This window comes from Drosophila pseudoobscura, chromosome 4 (assembly GCF_009870125.1).
Source record: "Drosophila pseudoobscura strain MV-25-SWS-2005 chromosome 4, UCI_Dpse_MV25, whole genome shotgun sequence".
Taxonomy (NCBI): Eukaryota; Metazoa; Arthropoda; class Insecta; order Diptera; family Drosophilidae; genus Drosophila; species Drosophila pseudoobscura.
The window spans coordinates 14,910,284-14,935,376 of record NC_046681.1 but is presented as its reverse complement, the minus strand read 5'-3'; the positions used below and the strand labels follow the sequence as shown (position 1 = coordinate 14,935,376).

Here is a 25,093-nt window from a genome sequence, read left to right as displayed (position 1 = left end):
TGTATCTCTGGTGACACTTATGCAAATTATCGGGAAATTGCTGGCTTAAACTGGGCTGCCTTTCCCCTTCCCGCTCCTCGCTAAAGCAATGCCTAGGCAAATCGGTGGCCCGTAACTCAACGGTGAATGTTCGCTCCAATTTCGGGCTCCTTCTAGTCGGATCTGCAGCCTGACTTCCCCTTCCCCTTCCTCTTCCCCTTCCTGGCCGGCTGCCTAAGCGCTCAACATGAAAATTGGGTTAACACATTAAGATGGAAAATATGTGGCAACCGTTCTTTCGGTTCACTCCGCTCCATATTCCATGTACGTTGCTCCGTTTCCTTCTTGCTGTTGTCGCTGTCGTTGCCCCGCGCATTCCATGCCATTCCATTTCCCGACTCTCCATTCTCCATTCCCCATTCCCTTCCTCCATTTCTCAGGTTGGCAGGCAATCGAATGAATCGCGACAAAGGCGGAAATAAAATTGCTAAACGAACAAAGAAAAAAACGAAAGAAAAAAAAAACCATTTTGTTGCCTAACGGTACGAGTACTTGATTCATTCGGCATCTCCTTCTCGCTCGCCGCCGTTGTCCCTGTCTCTTTCCGTCGCTCTTCCCTGTCGCATTCTGCATTCGGGTGTGCTCTATACGTCAGCCTATCTTTTGGCTTTTAGCGTCTTTTTCAACGCAAGGGAATGCGTATGGCTCCGAGTTCACGGTGGGCCAGGCACGGCCCAAAAGAGGTGGACATTTGATTGAAGATCGAGTAAAAATGCTGCAGGAATTTAAGGATCCAAAGATTGATGTTCAGTAATTTTAACTGGAAAATAAAATTATTTAGTTGTAGCATTAAGAAATATATATTTATTTTAGTCTTTACTTCATCTAGAAATCTGTAGTAGAAATGATCCTTCCCAAGATTTTGTGGAAGAATTTTTTTAAATTATCTAATTTACAGAATTATTTTACATGTGCGGCGTATCCCCTCTCCCTAATATTACTGCGGCAAATGATTTGCCGGGACAGCTAGTATTTTTATTAATTTTTTCTCCACCAACATCTCTGTTCTGTTCCACTGTCACTGGCTTGCATTTGGCAATTTCAATTTTTGTATGCAATTTTATTTTTTGTCGGCGGGCGCCACTGAGGATTCTTTTACACTCAAACACAAACACGTTCATGGTGGGGTGTCCATCTTTTCATTTCATTTCGTCCTTGTTCTTCTCCTCTGCGTCGGGCAGGAGGATCTGTTTGCGGGCTGCCTGCCGCCTTTGTGTGCAACCGCGCAACAATCATTTTTGCACCGCAAATTCATTTCCGTTTGCGCTTGTTCCCGTCTCTACAGGCGGGCATGTATGTGGCATGTGGCTCCGTGGCTGCGTGTCTGTGCAACAAAAGTCCGCTAATTTCGGCGGTGATTTAAGCGCCACTCTCCACTGAAGGCTTTTTTGTGCACGAAAATTCCATCAATCCTCGGCTGCAAGTCATCCCCGCCACTGAACGGTTCGGATTGTAATCAACGGCTATCGTCCCATACAATTAGCACACTGAAGGATTCCCAATTGAACTGTTCAGCCATGTCCTAGTCCTAGTGCATGCATTCAGCAGGTCGTTGAGTCGTCGACTAGAGCCTCTATCCGCCGTTCATTGTTGTCCGGTGGCCATTGTCTACGCCTTGGCTTGGGGAAAGATATTGCCGAGCAAGAAATCGAATGCACAATGGATTGAGTGCTTCTAATCGTTAGAGCCCATTTTTGTGTGGAAATAGCTTTGAGGAGCAGAATTTAACGTGCCAAAGACGAATCGACGAACCAATGGCTCATTTAACCAACAATAATCGAGTAAATTGAAGCATTTCAGACAGCAAATAACAATGGACTGCATAATATACTTCATTCTCTGGCTCGTCCTCGCACGTAAGGATATTGAATTTGCATCGATTTCAATCACAAAATGCCTGGGACTCATTTGGCAAATGGAAAATGTCACGGCAGAGAGTCAATTCCATTCGAATAGTCGACCAAATTAAAATTGACCCAAGGAGCAGTTAATATTTTATGTGGTCAGTGGAAGGTGGAAGGTGGCCGGGGTCGTCGGGGTCGACGGGGTTAGCGAGGGGTTGGGGGCTTAATCATGCTTATGAGACCACAAGCATTGAATGATGAAATGCAATTTGCTTTGTCATGTTTGCCTGTGGCCGGTACCGAACCCATCCATCGCTCTATTGCAGACTTCGAGTGGCCAGGGGGCACAGGTCAAATGCCACCACCTGGTTAACAACTCTCTCTCTCCATATGTGCGTGTGTGTACGCGCGGTGTGCTGCAACTGCAACTGCAAACTGAAGTTGTGGCGCTCAGTTGATGTTTGAAGCTCAGTCACAAGGCAATTCACATTTGGGTTTTTGGCATTTGACAGTTTCGACATTTTCCTGCCCCCTTTTCCTGCATGGAGTGAGTGACAGTGGGTGAAGGGGAAGCCCTCTGTTTGTGTGTTTGTGTGTGTGTAGTTGGTTTGTTGCACAAAAGAAAAACCTTGGTCAATAGCATGGAAATTTAAACCATCAACTGTCCCAATCGCAGTCCCATCTAGGGATAGGGACAGAGGGGGCACACACACACACATGACATCCAGGAATCCTCAATCCAGAATCCTGAATTGGCTTAGTCAGCATCATCGAATGATGGCGGGGAGTGGGGACTGGTGAGTGGTCGATGGTGGAATGGAGTTGATGCTGAAGCCGTAACCCTTCCAGAGTCAAAAAGTCAATGAAAAATGACAAAAGCTAAGTCCGGAATGGTGATGGATGTGGAGGGTGCATCGCTTCAATAATTTTTTTCCTGCAATGGCAGCCATTTCACAGATACACATACACGCACACACGAACGATCTGAGATACAGAGGGATGCAAATGGCGGCGACAAACATAAATTTCCCCGCATGGAACGCTTTGGGTGGGGGTTAGGGGGAGGAACATGAGAAGTTTTCCTGATTTGCTTAGCTATTCAGAAAAGCCATTTACCGTCCTGTCAGCCTCCGTTTCCATCCATCCTTTTGCCGCATCTGCATCTGCATTGGCATCAGGCATCGGCAGCAACGCATCAGTGCATTTCTCTGGTGGGGAGTGTTCTTTTCTCTGATTGCCTCTGGGGGTATTCCCTTTGGTCGCTGACGACGTGTGACATTGAAAGTTGACTGGCACTGGCACTGGCAGGACTTCATCCCCTAGAAGAAGGCCGGATCGGGGTCACCACAACCCCAGGTCACTTCCTACCGCTTTGTAGAGGTCCCCCCTACAATTTGCCATCTCAATTGACAATGCAAAGGAAATTCATGGAGAAGCAAATGTGTTTTATAGATAGCCATTGCCATAGCCATGGCCGTAGCCTTTTCTTCTTAGAAGATTGAGGTACCAATCGTCGACGAATGCCTTGGACAATTTGGGTACCCTTTTTAGAGGCTGTTTGAACTCTAGATAGTAGGGTATATAATCTTCGCTGCCTTGCCTCAAGTTTTATTGCCACAAAAACTTTTATTCAAAGTGCTAAATTTATGCACATCTGCATTCGTCTTCATTGGAATCGCATTTGCATTTGCAAGAATTCCATTCTATATTCAAGGAAATTTCCGCAAAATAAATTCTCGCAATTCTATAGCCGACATTTTTCGCATTGAATAAAACCCAAGCGAGTGTGCTCAATAATCAGGGGATGGCTATGCTCGTATAAATTTCAGAAATTAATGAGCAACGCCAATGATAAAAAATCCCAAGAAATCCGGCTCGTAAAATTTAATCAATCATTAATGTGGCAGAACCTGAGCCAAACGGTTGGAGGGCAGAGGTTTTAATCGTGCCTATAACACGATAAAAGCGTTATGGATTGAAAGAATATCCCTTGCTTGGGGTTTGTCTGCGGCTTCTAGTCTGGTTCCCAATGCCTGCGGCCAACGTTGCGTATGAGTAATTTGAAATCTTGTTTGGCTTTTCTTGATGTTCTTTGGGGTCGGGTCTAGACGCAGGCCAAAGGACTTCTGCATTGTATTGTGTATTGTGGGTCAAACCACAAAAATGGCGGCGGTAGCGATGGTGACATGAATTTTATACCCTACCCCATGGCCCATGCCCCATGCCCATGGTCCCATCGTCTTGCCTCGTTAAAGGTGGCTTTCAATCTATTTTATGACAGAGCCTCTCACACTTTCTCCACTCTTGCACTCTCTCTTTCGCCTTACCCAGTTTCCAGTCCTATCTCTTGCTCCTCTTTTTTCCCTGCTCTCCTTTGTACACCCTCTTCGTTGTCTCCATTTCTGAGAGCTTGTCGACCACAATACTGTTATTTATGTGGATGTGGCTTTTGTTTTGCCGTTGCCGCTGCCGCTGCCTCCTGGTTGATATTTGAAAAGGGTCGGATCCTGGTCCTTGGCCTGCGGGTTTCGCCAATGCCATTTGTTGTCCTGATGGCTGGCAACGCGGCTGATTTGTTTGCTCGTCGTTGGCCGATTAAAGACATTGCCCACAAAAAGGAGACGGTTTTGAACGAATTTAAATTTGTTTGTCAAATACTCGAAAGAGTGCCAGGCGCCTACGGGTCGAGTCCTTCATGTAAAGGGATTATGAAGGATTATTTTCACTAAAGGGCAGCGGTATTTATCGCTTAAGACATACTTTTCTTATTCGTTATAATCCACTCTCTTTCATCATTTCATTGAAGATACAAAGAAATTGTTTCGAAGGCAGCTTAAAAGCTGCTTTATTTCTATATATTTAAATTCCAGAATTATCATAAATACCAGGCTGTGCCACTTGAAAGCGTTGAGCATTTTGCATTTGGCTGGCTCATTTTGAGGCTGGCGCCAAAACCACGAATCATTTTGAGGTTCCATGGCACTGCCCGCACAAACCGCAAATATTTCAAACCATGGCCAGACATCAAATGCCTTTCTATTCGGCCCCCAGCCTGCCCGAATGATGACCGTTTTTGGCTGATTTGCCTAGTTATCGTTAACATACATATACATATGTGTTTTATGCATTCCCGCATGTATGTGTAGATTGTGCAAACATTGTGCAATTGCATCCTGCATCCTGCGTCCTGTAGAGGTGTATCCTGCTATTAGCCCCAATTTTATGTTTCATTTATTTTAAACAGAATATTTCGCAAATAATCGCATATTTGCTCTAAGCTCTTGGGAGGAATTTTAAAATGGATTTGATCTATGGAATGCGGAAAATCTGCATTCATTTTGTTAATTGAAAATCGAAAAATATTTTAAAAATCCAATTAAATAATATATAAAATGAAATTTCTAGTCCTCCTCTTGAGAGGAATAGAGGGGCGTTCATTTTTATAATATAAAATTTAATTGAATAATGATTTCTACAGAGTTTTCTGCTGAAAATTTTTCAAAATCCCTGCTTTTGAATTCAGAAAAATTCAGTTTCTGATAATTTGATAATTAAAAATACTTTGAAATATAAAAATGCAATTAAATATTGATTTTTACAGAGTATTCTGCTTAAAATGTTTCGAAATCCTGCCTGGAGGCACTCCCAACATAACAAATAATATGCTTTAAGCTGTTTCTGATAGCAGTTCCCTTTTGGGTTCGCATAAACTCCAATATAGTATCTATTTCTGTGAAATTATGTGCAACATTCGCTCTGTAACATCATCCTGTTTGCTGTGCTGTGCTTTGCTGTGTGCCTCATTATCGCCCGGCGTTTCATCCCGCACTAAACATAAACGTAAACGTTTTCATAGCGGAAGCCTCTCTCGCACACAGAGGCATTCGCTTTTACACTATTTGCCAACTGCATTTAAGCTGAATAATAATAAACTGGCAAAAGCAGCAAAGCAGCACCGACAACGGGATAACTACTCGGCGCTATGGATAGCTGGTAAATGTGCAATGGCAGCAGCATCCTACCAAACACGAGGAAAGCAGTGAAAATCCTTGCGTAATCGTTGCGTTCGCTGCTGCGGGGAAAACTACTGCAACACACACACAGACAGAAACACTATGCCGTGTGGAAAATATTTATGAGCTCGGTTTTCACGCCAAATGCGTTCTTTAAAATGCTCGAACATCCCCCGCCCCAAGCCCAACCCCATGGCCCATTGCAGGCTCCAGAGCTTGTAGCATCCCCACAGGGATGCCCCCCTCCCTTCCGCCACTTGCCGCTTTGCCATTTTCCGCGACATTTTCACAAAACGTTGCATTGGTTGTTGCACATTGCGTTAGTCCGTGTGTGTGTGTGTGCGCCTGCCTATGTGTGTTAAGCATTGCGTTAAAGTGTTTATGTGTTTGTGTGCATTAGAAGCCAACAAGCGACAACACAGGAGCGCAACATCGACGTCAACAATTTCTATACTCTTCGGCCCCGACATTTGTGTACGTTTTTCCCCCACGACATGTACATGGAGTAAACTCTGTAGATCCTAGAAATAGGAGCAGATGGAGGTGTGGAACAGGAGCCTCAGAAGCTTCCAAAAGCAGTCCATGATCGTGTATCTTTTTGTGTAACTGTAGCGTATCTAAAGATCAACGCTAGCTATTCCCCATTTTCCGCCAGTCGACTGCGTTTTCCTTGGCTCTTTTGGCACCTGCTTGTTTGGACAGGACCCAGGACCAGGCCTTGTCCCCTTTATATGCTAATTTCGTTCAGCGCATTTTGTTATATGTACTACATACGACAGCAGGGGAGGGTGAGAGGCAGAGAGGAATGCAGCTGCTGCTGCTGCTGCTGCTGATGTTGCACGTTCGTTTGAAGTTGCATTTTGCCGTTGTCATAATTAAAACGCGCTGCATAATTGCCAAACAATGGCCACATCCTGCTCTGCAGGAGTGCAGGAGAGAGAGGGCTAACATACTGGCAAATGGCGAACGAATGGCGAATGGCTACCAACCTTGGCCCGTGGCAAACACGAAATGACATCCTGCAACTTTTCTGCTGCTATTCTCTGGGCTCTGAGCAGCCGCATACCAAAAAGTGCAAATTTGTGCGATTTTGTGCTCCATTCCGCAGACCAAAAGTGGATAATGCTGCCACAGAGTCGAAGGAATAGCTTTTGGGACTATTTTTCCTACAGTTTAAAATGATTCTAGGCCTAATTCTTTGGAAATCTATCCGCTCCAGTGGGGTAGAGTCTACTAACCCGATCTCAGCACTCAAAAACGAATGATATTTTTAGAAAATACTCGTAATATTTGCAGTTTATTTTGGGGAGTAAGCGAAGTGTGAACAAACAATCAATGGCTGAAGAGATACTACCATTGGCACTCGCATACGCCACAAAGAGCTCCATAGCTATAGGGAGGGCCCCTTCGACAACAATTTGCCATTCTGTATGCAAAATCATTGGCACACACACACAGACACACAAAATATGCATATGCAAATATATATATGTATGTATGTATGTTCATTCATGTATTTATTTAAAATTTTCCGCTCTTTTTGTCTGCATTTAACAACAACAAAAAAATACCCCCCCGAAATTTGGAAAGTTTCGATAAGGGGCTGTCGTTTATGCTGTGGGTGGTGGTCCTTGCTGATTCCATGACACGTCAGCCATAAAATACTCGACCAAAGTGCACCCCCGACCACACACACCCACACCCACACACCCACACACACACAAAGTGGGAGCCACACGTAGCTGTGGTTTCAATAATCAATGAGTTGATTTTATGAAATTTTCCGTGCACCTCAGATGCCAGTGGGGAATGGGGTGGGCTGGAGAGGGGAGAGCGGTCTGGGGCTTCGATGTGGTTTCATGTGAGTGTGCAAAATTTTATTAACGAGAATTTTTTGGGGAATTTGTGCATAAATATCGCATTGAAGCTGACAGAAGGCTAAAAGGAAAGTAAAACATAGCACAGGCCGTGCTCTGCCTGTGCTTTGTGCTGACTGCCATTCCTCGTCGCACTGCTGACTCCAAAAAAAAGGTCAAATGAATTTTAATTAATTTTTTAATTAATTTCCCACAAAACCCGACACCCAGCACAAGGCGTCGTCGGAACCTTCGGGACGGGCCGAACTTTTTTGCCAAATGAAAACCGAAAGGAAATCAGAAATTCTATTAGTGTGGAAAATGTAAACTTCTTTGCGTGTGTGGGGGGGGCGGGAAGGGACCAAATTCTTGTGGCTGATATACTCACGTACTGTACTGATATCCTTTTGTTTTCTTTCGTTTTGTCTTTTGCAGAAATACGGTCTTTAATTTAAGCATACACGATCTCGCTGAGCAGCAGCGCCTGGTCTGGACATCGCCGGAAGATGATACCAAAATGTGTCTCGTCAAGGGTAAAGATGAGGTGAGTACTGCGACAATTACTTCTCAATTAAAAGGCATCAATAAATGATTCAAACATGGAAATAGTTTAATGTTCGGCCATCGATTTTGACGACAATTCGGGCCACTGTCGTGGCACTTTCTTGTCCTTAATGGCAATGCTCTAAATTTTGAATGCATTTCCTGCACCTGGAATCCCCTGTTCGTAATCAAAATACACAATTATTTATGTTATTTTTTGTTGTTGTGTGCTTTTGTGTGGATGTCTTTATAAACTTTTTAGCACTTTGGCCTGGATGGCCTTGCAATTTCCATTCGCATTTCCATTTCGATTTCAACTTTTGCTGTTGCTTCCGTTGAGCGAGTCGTTGCAACGCAAGAAATGCGAAAACAAAGCAATAAAGTGTTCATTCTCCCCCACTTTCTCCCACTTTCCCGCACTCTCCGCCACTCTATCTGGCGTTTTTTATGCGCTAAAAACATGGTAAACTACGAGAAGCTAGAAAGAAATTGATTTATGCAACTTTTTCTCTGCTTTTGTTGTCCCTGTTTTTGTTTTTTTTTTCTCTTTCTTTGTGGCTAAGAAATCAAGGAAATTTATTGAAAACTCTTCTCCACTGCAGCAGTTGACCCATTAAGAAAGTGCTGGCTAACAGAGAGAGAGAGAGAGGGAGAGGGAGTGAGAAAGGGTTGAGAAAAGAGAGGAAGCGAGAAAATCAAAGCCCAAAAGCAAACTTTTGCTTAATGGAAATGGCAAACATTTTGGCTTTCAAATTGGTTTTTTGCAACGCTCTTTCTCCCTCTCGCTCGCTCGCTGTTGCGCTTCCGTTTCCGGTCAAGCAAACCAAATGGCGGCACAACCCACACACTCACACACACACACATGCACAGAAACCAGCAATGAAGCACTGAAGGACGAGGTTATTCCCTTCAGTTTCCATTACCTTCCGTTAGGGTTTTTGAAGGGGGGCATTCTGGCTTTGATTAAAACTTCTGTACTCCCCTTCTATGCATCCCTATGGTATGCAATCAAAAGCAGGTAGCTCTAGCACTAGCTGTGCCAGAAATCCAGGTGTTCAAGTAGCCAAACTACTTTAATACTTTATTTTGGCTTTAATAATGATCCGATCGCAACAATATTCTGCAATCCAGTAGATATGATCCTTCTCCATTTGCGGCTTAGTCGTATCTTGCAAAGATCTTTCTGAATGACCTATGAAAGGGTATTTGAAGCCGAGTTTCTGCCCCAGTTCTTCTTCTTTTTGCATGCTCAAGTGCACTTCAGGTTTAGCTTTTTCTGACGTAATTAGCCAACACTTGTTGGCTGGGCGTGCCCCAGTCAGGGCAATAGCAGCTCCAGCTCCAGCAGCACCAACAACCACTGGGAGAAGCAAAACATTAGCAGGTGTAATTTGTTGAACTCAATTTGCTTGCCGACTTCTTGGGGAGGGGAGGGGCTGGGTGGCGGCCCCACCCACTGCAGTGCACTGCTGTGGTGGTGGTTGTTCGTGTTATTTATGGCATCAAAAAAGGGAGGAAAGAATTAAAGTTTCTTTAGATTGGCCGCCTCAAAGGGGGATTTGTGGCGTGCATGTTTGCCATTTGCGGCAAAAGGTTTTTCTTGCTCCAAATATAAATTGCAATTGTTGGCAACGAAAGAAAACACCCAAAGACCACAAATAGAAAAGTTCAAAATTTACAATTTTAATTAACTGACATTTTGGCCGCTAATTTGAAAGTCAAAGCAATGCTTTTAATGCGGAATGCAATTAGCAGCAGAAGATATATATCACGCTTCAGGAAGTCAAGTAATTAAGTAAGAAATTTCCCCAACATAAAAGCCATACTATTTATTACTCATTTAAGGCTCCGATCAGATTGTGTTTTGAAGTCGATAATGTGCGTTGTGTGTACACACTGTACACCACATGTCGGTGTCGGTGGAATGCTTTTCTTTCTTTGCCATTTTCCATTTTCCCCGGCTGGCTGGAGTGGGTGTTAAATATTTAATTGATTGATTTTTTGCCGCAATATTTTATTAAAAACTGCGCAAACAACACTCATGAAAGCCAATGCCCCGCTCTGGCCAAAATGAGCAATCAATATACATACATACATATATGTATATGTATCTGCAGGTATATATATATATGTATATGTACATTCAATCCATAAACTGGCAAATGGCGATTCATAAAAAATACACACGCGGCTGGGTGTATTGAGCATTTCAGCATATGGCGGAAAAAATACTCGTAAATCAATTTAAAATATTTATTTTAATTGCTCAAGTCAAATATACATTTCGGGATCTATTCGGATAGAGGGTTTGCTGTGGCACATGTTTCTTTGTTTAACCAGAACGAAAGGCGCTTTAAGCCTTCACGGATTCATCTCAGCTCACATCTCAGTCGCCATTCGGGCCATCATTAAGCGTTTGATTTGGTTTGCAAATTGTTTTGCTCTTTCTCTGCTCTCAGAGCCAGCAGAGACCAGTCTGATGGAGGGATTGCAGCCATTGTTCAATGGCTGAATGCTCCTGCATTTATGCAAAGACACGGCCAGCCCTTTCGGCCTTCGGCGCCACAGTTTCTGGGGTAGTGTCTAATCCAGGCCCAGGCCCAGGCCCACGCCCAGGCACATCTATCCGATGGACACACTCATTTATCTCACTTGTTGTTTCGAGTGCGGACTGTTTTCGGGCCGCCTCCCTGATAAATCATATTTGCCTGCTGGCATTCGAAGGCATTTTCATTTTTGGCCCTTTCCAAGGCTGCCATCCCTACGAAAGCCACATAATTATGTGCCAGATGAGTTTTTGGAGCTGAATCTTACAGAGAGTTACTGGGAATCCTTCCTCAAATCAAATCGGACAAGCCAGAAAATCAGGCAAAAGTAATATCTTGTACCGCATCAATCACTCTCCCACAGCAGGAGGAGGGGCTGGAGGAGGGGGCGGAAAACTTTACAGAAAGTAACAGAAAACAGTGTTCTGTGGCTGCCAAAGCGCCTGCAGGTAGGCAACAATTTCGTTAATGACACACAAACACGACCAAGGACCAAGGACCAAGAGAAAGGCATGGGAAAAGCATTTTTACTTAATAATTTTTAAACATGAAAAATGAATGACAGGCCGAGAACAGCCAGAAGGCAAAACTCTGGATTACATTTTGACTCGATTCACTCCCCCCCACCACCAGCCAGGAACGGAGGTTCCTCCCAGTCCCCCACTCCTCCCCCCCAAAGCCTCTCCATTTCATATTGCAAATTTTCAGCCAGAAATCCATATTGGGCCAACATTCCCCAGCCTTTTTGGTTGCCTCTCGCATATTTGCAAATGCTAGTATTTTGCCGCCAAAAAACGGAATAAAAGTATTTCTGGGCAACTAAACTAAACTAAACTAAGCTAAAATAAATGGAAATTCTTTTGACAGAGAACGAGAGATATTTCATGGGATAATGGTATGCAAAGCTAAAAGCAAAAATTATTTATTAACCAGACAGCGAACAACAACCGGCGCCAGCCGCAACATTTCGACTGAAAATTAATAAATTTTCCAGTTAATTGCATTCTAAACAATGTCCTCCCCCAGTGTGTGTGTGTCTGCTGTGCGTGTTAATTACAACAGAAATAATGAGAGTACACATTGTCCCTCTCCTCTTTCCTGTAATTGTTTTGTTAATTTATTTAAGTTTATGCACCAACTGTGTGTTTGGTTGGACACACAGAACAAGGCCAAAAACATGTTAAATATTTCAAAACAATAAACTAAATGAAATGGAATGGAATGGAAACGAACGAACGAACGAGCGAACGAAGTTTGCAGCAAAACTGAAAAGGGAATGGAGATTAAATGGAGATGGAATACACACAAGCGAATAAATACATATTTTTGTGGAGTAACTAGAGGAAGTGCGGTCCAAACTAAATTCAACTCTGAGTCGGGGAACAATTTTAACATAATCAAAGGGCAAAATAAACGACAAGAAACTGAAAATAAATGCCAGTTTTTTTCTATCAAAAGTCTAGGTTGCGTTTGGCCATTTTTGTGTATTATTTAAATTAGAATTATAAAAACAAAATAAAATAAAATTAAAGTCTAATTTTTATAAAAAATATTAAGTAAGCAAATCGAACTATTTTATATTATATTAATTATATAATATTAATAATATAATATTATATAATATTTTGATTTTTATTTAATTTTTTTTAGGTAAATTAGGAAAATCAGAAAAATAAATTAAAATATTTCGTCGTTATTTTATGGAGTTTTTATGATACTTTTCCTAATACACTAGTACCCTTAACGTCGCCCATAGCAGTACCCTTATAGATACTCTAATGCGATAAACGAGGGGCCACGTGTTCTAAAAGTACGTGTTCTATGTGATCTAAAAGTAGAAGAACCTCTGCAGATATAATAAAGAATATAATTAATAGTTTAAAGAACCCACAAACTCAGCCATACTTTCAATAATTCTCCTCTACAAGAAATCATACTGCCACTTGGCACTTTTCATTAAAGTAACACTCACATATTTTATGAGACTTATCAAAGAAATATTACACATTTTTGTTGCTTAGCTGAGCCTCAGCTTTGACCAGAGCCACAAATCACCTTCGTATAATTCGCCAGAGAGCGTAATCATTGCCCCAATTAAGCAAATGCTGCATTCTGCATTCTGCATTCTGCATGCTGCATGCGCAGAATCTTGTGAATAATTTCCATTATAGTTTTGTACGTGTATGCAATTATTTTCATGGCCTGCCCCGTGCTGCAGCTGCAGTGGGGCAATCAGAACAATGGCATTGTTGTGGACAAGGATGCCAACGGGTGGATAGGCAGCATCGGCAACGGCAGCAGCAGCAACAGCAGCAAATGACAGAAACCAAAGCGACACAGAATGTGGTATCAACATGGGCTGCCTGCTGGCTGGCTGGTTGGCTGGATGGTTGGCTGGTTGGTTGCTTGCTTGCATAAGGATGACAGCGAAAAACTGTGCAAATTAGTAGGCAAACAAACAAAATGTTTAAATATTTTAACGCAGAAGAGGGGCGCACAGTACACAGTGCAGAGTGCACGGTGCAGAGATGCAGAATGGAAACTGCTGCCAGAAGGACAGAATATTGCAAATGATTTGTCATGTCAGAGTGCAAACACTTCCGGCTGTAATGGCTGCTGGGATGCTGGGCTGCTCGACTGCTGGGTGGGGAGGGGGCGGGCAAATGGTGGGTGGTTCAGGTGGTTATTCCTGGCAACAATTTTCCGCAACTATGGGAAAAGTTGTCATTGTCGTTGTCCTCGCTCCCTCCTTCCCCCGGACTATGCTAAATGGGAGCAAGTTACACATTTGCCTTTTAATATTTATTGAGTTGCAGGTGCCGCACCGCACCGCACCTCCCCCCCTCTCTCTCTCTCTGTGTGTGTGTTTGAAGTGCATTCGTTACGCATTAAATATTTCAATTTGCAAAACATTTTTGCAAAGCACACAACGAGGGAAAGAGTTTAGTTCCACAACACACACACATACACAAAGAGTGAGAGGGAAATATATGTTGCATTCAGGTCAAGCCCTCGGCTTGGGCCTGTGGCAAAAAAAAAAAAAAAAAAAAAATTGGTAGAACCTCAAGACCCTGGCCTTTTGTGTAAGTTTTTCCATTCGCAATTCCCTTTTGCGCAAAAGCTACTTTACAACGCCTCCGGAGGGTATACGTTTTCCGAATTAAAACTTTTAATAGAGGCTTTTAACTAAGAGCTATTTTAGTTTAGTCTCTGGCACAAAAAGAGAGCATCGAATGATTTAAAACAAACCTCTGTGTCTCTCAGCTGTCAAGAGTTCTTTCCCGTTCGGGGGAACAGCTTTAACAGAGCAACAGCGCTCTAAGCACCACAGTACAGGTGACAGTCTCTCACCTCAGTACTCACGCTCTGACAGCGCTCTGGGAGCGGACCCCCCTCGCTCTCCACACGGCACTCGGGCGGTTAGAGCCGGTATTATACCAAGAATATAGTACACATACGATTTTAGCTCAGTGTATTTTTAATTTGGACGTTGATATGCAATGACTGCACCATCAAGTGGCCCATTCGATCCCAGCAGAAGGCTGTTACGCACGGATCCCAGGCACGAACGCAGTCTGTCTATTCCGTGAGAGGGTGTAACGAGAGACTCGATAAGAGAGGATCCCACGTCGAGTCCACACTGGCTAGAAAGACATTGATATTTAAATGGCAGTTTCCCCGCATACAATGATTGTCGTAGAGCTAGGGTTTCGCTGAGAGAGCAGTTGGGTTTGAGAGTTGGGCACACATTATGGCCGACGTTAATGGTGAAAACAGTGACAGTTATACCCAGGAACCGACATCTTTCGATAGCTATTCCGAATCATTCTTCATAATCGTACACTTCGTGGGATTCCGAAGAATCCACCCTCCTACGACCTTCCATTTGCCTTCTGTATCATTGATGCCAATGCACTGCTCGTCAATAAGTTAGACGCACCCATTCTAGTATTTCAATTTGAATTGTAACTTTTTATTTTTAAAGAATTGAAGAAAAGTTGATATGCAAAAACCTTGGTTATTTAATGATTCTTCAAGTATGGCAAAATAATGTTTGGACATAATATATAATAATGTCGACTAATACATAAAAGCACCCTACCCTACCCACCTACCCTACCCTACTACTACTACTACTACTACTACTACTACTCAAGCATTCCATTCTGATTCCGTTTTCCCGATTCTCTTTTTATAGGAGGCCTGCCAGAACTATATCCGCATCATGGTGGTGCCGTCGCCGGGGCGCCTCTTTGTGTGCGGCACCAACTCGTTCCGGCCCATGTGCAACACGTACATGATCAATGAGAACAACTACACGCTGGAGGCGACCAAAAATGGCCAGGCTGTCTGCCCCTATGACCCCCGTCATAACTCCACCTCCGTGCTGGCGGGTAAGTGCACATTTTATTCAGATATATACCATATATCCTTGCTGTTTTGTTATTTTTTTAAATTCTTTTTACTTTTTGGCACTCGATGCGAATAATTTATTGTGGCTGAGGATTGTCTATTTTGTTTTGTTTTCCAGAACAAAGGGTGGAAAAAATCCATTCGTGGGGGTGTGAATCGTACTCAGGCAGGCACTCACTCACCCTCCCCACACTCCACACTCCTTTTCGCATACATATACACAAATCGGATAAAAATTGTCATTCATCATGCGATGCGATGCGATGTGATGCGATGCAATGCCTGTGCCTGTGCCTTCTGAAAAATGTTTTCAACTGTTTTTCTTTTTTTGCGGCTTTGACTTCTTCGATGGAGGTCGCATGATAAATTTTTAGTATTATTGGTCGGACGGGCGTTGCTGCCTGCCATCCTGCGAATTATGTGCGAAGGTATGCAAAGGCCACCTTGCATAACCGATAAAAGGATTTCGAATTCTGCCGTTTGCTTGATATTTGATTGAAATTTATGGCCCGGCACCAGGTGCAGGTCGTGTGTGGCCTGTGTGGGTTGATTTTGGTGTCTCAAGTGCATAAATTCACTCGGAAGACACAGAAATTGTGGGCATATTTGGTTCTACACATATAAGTGATTATACCTAAGTGGAAATCAAATATAGTATGATAGCTTTCGCCCTGCAGATATCTGCAAACAAGCAAATACATTTCGTATTCTGCAAGATTTGCAGCAAATAGAATGAAATTTTATTCCAAATACCCAACCAATAAACAGACACATCTTGTGGATATCCTCTAGCCACCACCCTGCATCCTGTATCCTGCATCCTGCTGAGTCATAGTTTTGATAATATTTCCACTTGGCACCACCCATAAATCGACATTCTCTTTTGGCGGCATGTTGTGAAGTTTTCGCGCTGTGATTTGTTTGCATTTCATTGTCTCCAGACCCCACCGAAAACTTTCCAAGAGCCCCGGCCCCACAGCGAGGGAGAGGGGCCGAAGACGGAAGGAACGAGCAAAAGGCGAATAGATAATATTGATAAACGTTTATAACTAACTTTAAAGTGTGCGAAGGAGCAGCAGCACATGTGCTGGCTGGATGGCTGGCTGAGGTGGAGGGACCCCAAGTGTTGCCACAAACTTCCGCCGGATGCAGCTATCATCCCAGTGTGTCTGTGTGTGTGTGTGTGCATGTGTGTGCCTTGGCTCTTCGCCCAGTTTTCGCCTTCCGCAGTCCTGCCTCCGCCATGTGGGTCATAAGAGTTTATCATCAACAAGCTGCCACATCCTGGCCAAAAACGAAGCCCAACCTGAAGCTATTGTCAGCCGCCATTTTCTTTATTGCTTGCCGCAATTTATATACCCCTTAGCGAGTGATGAGCGACACGGGGTATATTCGGCCAAGCTACGTTTGAGCTGTGAAGGGTTTTTGGTTTTATACGGGTCGAAGGTTGAGGTCTGATCATCACGAGGTATTCCTCTGGCCTCCATCTTTCCTTGGCTCTCCACGATTTTCCTTGATTCATCCGCTTTTTGTTCCTATTTCATTTTGACTTGCTTTCCATGGTGCTAATATTAAATCGACATTTTTACATACACACCGCACACCGCATATCGCACACCCCTCGCCCACTGTCGTTAGTCATTTGGCGGCTGTCGGCTTCCATCGCCTGTCCTGACAGGATTTTCGGATATTAGCGGAGGGAATCGACTTGGACGGGAAAGTGGGGGAATTGCTGGGGGGACTGGGGACAGCGATTGGGATGGGATGGTTAGCTGGGGCATGTTGTTTAGATTACAAATTGCCCCGGACACAGACAGCGCATAAAAAAAATCCCATCGTGCTGCACCAAACAACAACAACAGCTACTAGGAACAGATAGGATAAAAAAAACTCTGCAAAAATAAAATAGAACATTTTTTGGGGGAAAAAATCGCCAAAAACCCAGAACAAGCTGAAAAATGTTATCAATTCAGTTTTTATTCGTGACAGGGCGTTGATGTCAGGGGTTGACGATGGTCGGTGGTGGGCGTGTTCGGAAACTGGCACAAAACTTTTCCTCTCCCCTCCCCGCCCCTCTAACGCTCTCTGGGAAAAAGTTCGTGGACAACATTTTTGTGCCAATTTCGTTGTAAAAATATTGTTGTAACCATGATGAAGTTTTCAATTGCTTTTTCCACCAATATACGAACATCTCCTCTCCGCTTGGTTTTTCCATTCCATTCCATTCCCCCTTCCCCCTTTCGATAGCCACTCCAACCACATTCCAGTGCTTCAATACGGGCGGAAGGAATCTATTTTTGTTCGATTTAAAAGTGCATGTGAAATAAATTTCTATTGCCGACAGTGTCACCCATTGATCCGTAAAAACTTTTCCAATAAAAAGAATTAAAAGCACGGACAAAACAAAACAAAAAACCGGAAAGGAAAAGAATAGAATAGAAAAACCCGCGAAGACCATTGGAGCGGCAGATGAGGTGGAAACACGTATTAGCTGGCTTTTGTCGTTTAATTTGTTAAATGTTTTTATTGGGAATTAGAGCAGAGAATGGCAGCACCGTCCCATCCAGCAATACTTTGTGGCATCGGAATATCTGTGCTCCAAAATGTCATTTAGCCATTTCGTTTCCAATATTCCTTTTCGATAGCCCCTGTCTGTATTTTCAGCTACATATTTTTTGGACTCAACTGGCCCCATTTTGTGGCGGCATTACGCTGCTTTGAATATTAAAATGCCTTCCATCCAGATGCTAGCGACCCCCATGGGGCCCACCATTGTGCTGCCCTGCCGTGCCCTAGACCTTTGTGGCACTTGAAAATATGGCTTAAATGTCTTACCAATTCGCACACGCCTCAGAAAACAATGCGAAGAATAGTAATAAATAATTTATAAGTGCGCATTTGCCACATTAATCACGAGCCAACGCTGCGCTGCCTGCCTGCCTCCCGGGCAGCAGCAACACAACGTCGAACGGAGGGAAAAAAAAGAGGAGAGTGGCCAACAACGAACGGGGCCAAATCCCTTGGCAGCAAAGTTTTCCCGCTCCAAAGCCGACGCATATTAATTTCGGCACACTCAACCCCGTGGACGTGGATCCCGCCACCTCCTGGCCCCTGGCCCCTGGCTTGGCCGGGCCGGGCACAGCCAAGCGTACAAATTGCCATCACTTGCGTTCAATTTTAGACTTTTCCAAGCAAATGCACAAACGCGATTAAAACGCTGACGAATGGCACGGGAGGTGAGGGGGGGGGGGGCGATGGGGACAAGGGATTGTGCTGTCGGAAACAAGGGGCAAGGCAAAAGGCGAGAGGCCAGAGTCGAGGCATGGGGTCAGACGTTGGTGCCAACGAAAAATGTCAAGGACTCGACAGACCGTGCGGACCCTGAGCCCTGAACCGGGAACAACATTGAAAAACGGGCAGCTACGATGAGGCGCAGGATCAGGACGGGCAACGGCATCCGCAGCAGATTCAGGGAACAAGCTGCATTTGCATATCACGCAAACCGCTCCAATTTCGCACCACATTGGCTGTCGAATTTTGGTTCGGCAGGTTAAGGCCTCCTTTCCGAACATCCTGCCAACCAGCCATCCCTGTGCCTTGGCTCTCTTTCGGTACGTGTGGTATGTGTGGGTGGTGTGGGTGGCAACTTGACCTTTTCCATTATAAGCCGTTGCCGAAAAGAAGAGTTGAAGAGCTGCGTTAAATATTCATGTTTAATCGGGAATTTATAATTAGCCAGGATATTTCCATACATGAATACACAAGTAGTAAATATCTATGCATGAAAATGATGGCAATGAAATGTAAAGATATTTCCCGATGAATTGGCAAATTTCAAAGCTTATTAAGCCAGTATATTGATGGAGGACACTGTAAAGGGGACAGAATTTACATAAAATGAATCATGATTGAGACCCTTTCAAGCTTTCAAGGTACTTTTGGTATAAATATAACCCCCTCTGGTTCCCGAATGTGAACTAAAACTACTATGGCATTCCCTTAAAACACCCTCAATGCAATCCGTTTCAACCTTTGCGAAAGCGAAAAGAGAACAGCGGGAACAGGCCCGGATGAATATGTTTTTGCAAAATGCGAGCAGCAACGGTTAACATATGGGGCACTGGACTCCCCTAGCGTGGGCGTGGCACGATTGGAATATAAAATGAATATCAATGAACAGCAGGAGCGAGCAGCCAAAAAAAACTCACCCACGTGCGCACGCAACAATAAAACAGCAGCTCTGCTCTCCACACGAGAGAAATAATAAAACACACTAAAAACAGAAACAGAAAGCCGGAACAACACCACAGCAGAACTGGGTCACGGCGCCAGATACTCGTATCGTGGGGTGAACAGCAACAGCCCCATCAACAGTCAACATCAACAGCCCACCCACCCATACGTGCCGTGCCCTGCCACCGTGCTCATGTATGACTCATGCCACCGATGGGGGCCGGGCCTAGCTGTTTTATGCCGAAGATCTTCCACCGGTAACAAAACTTTATTTGGGGGCACTTTGAGCACGGTCCTCGATAGTATAGTGGTCAGTATCCCCGCCTGTCACGCGGGAGACCGGGGTTCAATTCCCCGTCGGGGAGATGGAAAATTCCAATTTTTTTTTCTTTTTTATTTCAAAGAACTTGGTTTTAGATCTAGAAGCATCCAGGGAAACCATTCGGTGTTTTTCTAAGATGTTTGAAGAGTTTTCCAGCCCCGTCAACAAATTCCTGAAATAAAAGCCAGTGGTGCAGAGTCACATAGATCCACCTACATTCATTTGCTATTGTTTGCTATTTGTACTTTGTATCAAATCATTGCTTTACCCGGCAGCGACCTCTTCTTCTCTTTCATCTCTCTAACTAGAGCATTTTGCTGTTCTTTCGCTCTCTATATCTTCATATATCGCTCGTACTCGGCTTAGCAGCAACCAGAGCTGTTCTAACGCTCTTCTTCTATCTCTTTCTTTAGTGCACTTGCTTGCATTAAGGTACAGGCACTCAAGTCCGCCTCGAGCTTATCTTCGTACCCATCAGAAAATACATACAAAAAACATATATTCTTTCGCTTTCGTCTAACAATGTATTGCAATATTTGTACATACATACGTCGGTCTACACATAAAAATAGATTGTTTAATGGGTAGCGAAAAATATCATTAGCTTTAACAATACTTTAACACAGTATTTTAATTCGCATTCTTAGTAGAAACCAACAAAAAAAGAAGAAAAATAGAAGAAAAAAGAATTGTACATCTCTCCCCGACGGGGAATTGAACCCCGGTCTCCCGCGTGACAGGCGGGGATACTGACCACTATACTATCGAGGATGTTGAGAGTCGCTTGTCAGATTTATGTTTTGCTTTAAAGATAGCCCTAGCTCTTAGACCCAAATAGATCGTAAAGCCATTTAAGAATGTTGGAACATTTCTAATAGCATATTTAATCCAGTAATTAAGGGTCATTTTTCCGCAACATTTGGGGCTTGGGTGTGGCTTCCGTTGTTGGCTTGGATGGTTTTGACCCTGCCGGAGAGCTCGTTAGAAAATAAAGGAGGGCTAATTTATTTTAGCCAACTTAAATTGGCTTAGGCGAATGACCAAAAGAAAACAAATGGCGCGTTATCTCGAAACCGAAGCCAGTGCCCAAGGATGGCATGGGAATAGGGCCAAAGGACACAGAATGCGGGTGCAATGCAAAATGAGAACAACACCAGCAACAAGAGCAGCAACAAGAGCAACAGCAGCAACAGCGACAGGGACAGAGACAGGGACAGGGACAACTGTCAGTTTCATTAAAAACAATGAAATCTGCTAAGAGCCAAAAGTTTAAATGAGCGTCTAACAACTGCGAAGGATGAAAGGACCCTCTCACACTCTCGCACTCGCACTCACACTCACCCTCGCTCACAAAGGGGCACTCGAAAAACTCGGCGAAAAAAGCAGCAGCCAAAAGCGTCTGCAGTAAAATATGTACTCGAAAACAAAGTCCAAACAATAAACCAAATGGCGGAAAAACAAAGAAGAAATGCTTGCAAAAAAAGGACCAAACAAGCACAGCTTGTGACCCTTTTACGGACAATGCACGGACTCTTCTCGTATTTCCCTTTTCTGCTTCTACTTTTCAAAAATGTTGGCACAAAAAAATGTGAGAAGAAAAAAAGCATTAACAAGAAACAATTAGCTGCTAGAAACGAGGACAGCAGCCGAACAGCACGGAACAGGACAGAACCCTTTCATTAGTCGCTTTTATCCGGCAGGACCTTGAAGAGGTTAAACTTAGACCCTATTACCGAACGAATAGATCAAGTTTGATCCATAAGGCGATCCGATGGCAGGAGTATCCTATTTTTGGGAAGCAGTCTCTCAACTTACAACCTTTTGGCTGTGTTTGCTTTTCATTAGACTGATTCAGCTGTTCGTCAAGTGGAAGCATTCATTATTTAAGGGCTGCTTGTTTCAGCCCTTAAACCTGCCCCTCGTTGGGGATAAATCAGAGGCACTCCGTTCAAATGTGCAGCACTTTAGGGGGGGCCAAAGTCGCGCCCTTGCCTTTTCCACATGAAAACAGGCAACCCATAATTCCCCCAGCCGCCTCTGTGGCATGCACCAAATTTGTAGCATACATTGCGGCGCGGATGGCCCACTAAATTAATGTCTGAGCAATGTTGGCGCCAAACCCCAAGCCTGTCGACGACGCACACATCGCACCCATCGCACACATCACAGAATATTACATAGTACGTACGCAGACAGTTTTCATAAATTATGAATTATGTTCTTTGATAGTTTTCCTTGTGGCTTCCTCGCCCCAACGTAATCGATATATTGAGCTCTCAGCTTTCCATTTTGATTGTTGGCCTTTCCTTGGGAAAGTTTTTAACTAAAGGGAAAATTTCATGAGTTGGGGATGCATAAAGATTTCCAAGAAAATAATTGAGTAGAATGGAGTAGATATGGGGGTTATGTTGATCTTTTTAGATAGTTTTATTGAGTGCTCTTGAACGAACTAGAAGGAGTTATATCTCATCTCTATGCCTTTTATATCATGCTCTTTCTTAATATCATTCCAACATCATGCTTTTGCCTGAAAAATTGACCCAAATTGAAGAGCAGTCGACAGGTGAAAACAGCATGAATAGTTTTAGCTTCCACATTCAATTGTCTCTTTGTTTTCCTCCACACACACGATATTATCCCTACACTCGATGAGGTGTTGCCCCATCCTTATTGGACAGAGGCTTGTTGTGCTCGTGCTCGTACTCGTACTCGTATTCGTTTTCTTTCTGCATTGCCAATTAGACAGCAAACACATTTGAAATCCCTTTTAGCTGCATAAATCCCAAGCACAGCTCGAGCACGAGTATCTGTGTGAGAAGTCCTAGTCATAGTCCTCTGTGTGTGCTTCCTTTTTTGGGACTTGTCCAAACGTAACATAATTCATAAGACACACACACACTCAGATAGAGAGAAAACAGGATAACGACATTTGAGTGATGTTAGTGTGCCACACAGAGAGCGATGGATGGAGAGAGGGGGCACAGCAACAACAAGAGATGGCAGAGAGAATGCGCCGAGGAGGGGCTCGGAGAGACACAGAGCATGTGTGAGATGGTCTGTGATACATCGAGGGAAAGAGGTCCTTGAGTTTGGTGTTAAAAATGAGAGCCAAAACCAACAGACATGATGCATATAACCCGAGATGATGCTGCCTAAACATATAAATTACAGGCAAACTGCCATAAACACGCACCCATCCTCCCATATGGCCAGCATCCCCGAACCCTGCCCCCAACCACCAACCCCCATTAACATCCTGTTGAAACAGTGGACAGGTTTCTTGAGCGGTTTCCAGGGTGTTACTTCCTTCCTGAAGGCAGACTGCCTGCCTGCCAGGAAGGAGATGAAATGGATGGGAAGTCCTACTAATCCGGCATCCCCCTTACAGCTTACACGCCCCTAATCTAGATCCGGATCCCGTGCTGCTGCCATCGGCATATGTAAATCTTTTTCCATCCGACTGCTTAGAGGAAGAGAGAGAGCAACCATTAATAACAGATAATTACGCCACGAGTCAGTCCCAGTGCCAGTCCCACTTCCAGCCCCAGACTTGAGACTCGATTTTAGCCAGAATTGGATGCTCTCAGATAGTGGTTCTTTGAATGCATCGAATCCAGTCGGATTCCCAGTCGGCCACTTGTCTTGGAAAGCCAAGGCTCTCGGAGCCATTTGGCCCAACTTTGTTCCCCAAATCCCAAAAAGAGGGCCATTGGCAAGCTGCCTCTTGGCCAAGACCATTACTTGAATATCCATTTGGGGGCAAACACAAGAAAGACATTAACTTTTAATTTGATCATTTCTAAGCGCAGTGCCAGATTCACACAGATGCAGATACGGATACACAGATGCAGAGATGCAAATACGCCTGGGGGAAAGTCAAACTCATTTGGCCCCTTGGAGTGGTGCTTGCAGATTGGAGAGGGGAAAGTGGAGACTGGAGACTGGAGTGGAGTGGAGTGGAGTGGAGCGAGCCAACAGCTGATAATTGTGGTGCGCCAATAAAAACCAAATTAAGCTAATTGCAAAATTTGCAAAATCCCAAAGCCAACGACGAGAATGAGAACGAGAACGAGAACAAGAACAATCAAAAGCATCTGAAGGAAGATGCCCAGAAAATGGTACAATAAAACCGAAAAGAATAATGAAAGTGGAGCAAACGAAATGTGAATCTGCTTCTTTGCCTCCTACTCCTGCTCCTCCAGCGTCTTGGGGGAGGACACATGTTGCCAAAACTTTGCCTTCGATTTCCCTCCACACAGAGTTTGCTCTTTGCCTCTGTCGGTTGTGGGCTGCATTTCTATCAGAGTAGAGTACAAGTGAAATGTAATTACAGCCAAAAATTGATAACACACACACACAAAAATGGCCAAGAAAATGTGCACAAATGTGTCGACTACTATGAGAGCGTTGGGCCCTCTGCCAGCGAATGTAATTAAAGACTTGACTTGACTCTACACTCCGTTCGGGCTGGGGTGGGCTGCTCCCATCCCATGAACTAGGAATTTGTGACTCAAGATGGGATCCTCCTGCCATCGAACTAGGTCAGCCACATGGCTGTAATTATACTAATTAATAGGCCAAAAAGTCAACTTCAAAATCTCCATATCCTGCTATCTCTCTTCAGTACCCTCTGTCAGTCAATTTCAAGGATAAACCTTGTGAAAACTACTTGGGAATGCAAAATCTTAAGGCAACAAACTATGTGGAATAAATGGAAAAAAAGGGACAACTGCAGCGACTGCAGGTGGCTCTTCCTTTATTCCTAGATGAGTAGATCACTTTATCATACTTGGATTTGAAAAAGTTTGAAAAAGAATTGTGCGACCTTTTACAGGATTTCTAATGCGTGTCCATAGAGTTGATATGCCTGAAGGGCATAAGGGCCCTAATCATTAAAACTGTCCAAAGAATGTCAAAGCTACGAACTAATTAGTAAATATAAATTATATCAGACCTAGAAGCTGTATGAAGCTATGCAATTGATCCGCTAATATCCCTGCAATAAACCATAAAATGCTGTCCCATTCCACATTCTTAATATATCCACTCATAAATTTGTAAACCTCAGAAATTCCTTGGCAATTTCGAAGCAAATAGAGCAATTTAGTCGTGTGCAACTCATTTGATGGGTTGCACCCCTCAGTCGTTGCACAGCAATCGCTTTATGGGAATTATAATGGCTAATGTATGAATCGTTGCATATGCATGTTTGAGTATACAACCAGCTTATGTGTAATTATTCCAAAGCGAGCTATTGAAATGAGGGCTCGACATACCCAGCCCC

The 25,093-nt window shown here is 43.8% G+C and overlaps 1 protein-coding gene and 2 non-coding genes across 8 annotated transcripts in view; 2 read left to right on the top strand and 1 right to left on the bottom strand.

Moving 5' to 3' along the window:
- Positions 1-25,093, top strand: part of LOC4816208 (semaphorin-1A) — a 120,136-nt gene that overhangs the window by 77,527 nt on the left and 17,516 nt on the right. For all 6 annotated transcript variants that reach the window (XR_004469437.1, XR_004469438.1, XM_033380740.1 and 3 more), the window contains exons 3-4: positions 8,188-8,296; positions 15,040-15,235. Coding sequence is in view for 4 of the 6 variants with exons in the window: in XM_033380740.1 (XP_033236631.1) it covers positions 8,188-8,296; positions 15,040-15,235 (305 nt within the window). In the remaining 2 variants the exon portion in view is untranslated. The remainder of the gene's footprint in view (positions 1-8,187; positions 8,297-15,039; positions 15,236-25,093) is intronic.
- TRNAD-GUC (transfer RNA aspartic acid (anticodon GUC)) lies at positions 19,781-19,852 on the top strand. The gene has a single exon. It is a non-coding gene; the product is annotated as a tRNA-Asp (tRNA).
- TRNAD-GUC (transfer RNA aspartic acid (anticodon GUC)) lies at positions 20,509-20,580 on the bottom strand. Its single transcript has one exon. It is a non-coding gene; the product is annotated as a tRNA-Asp (tRNA).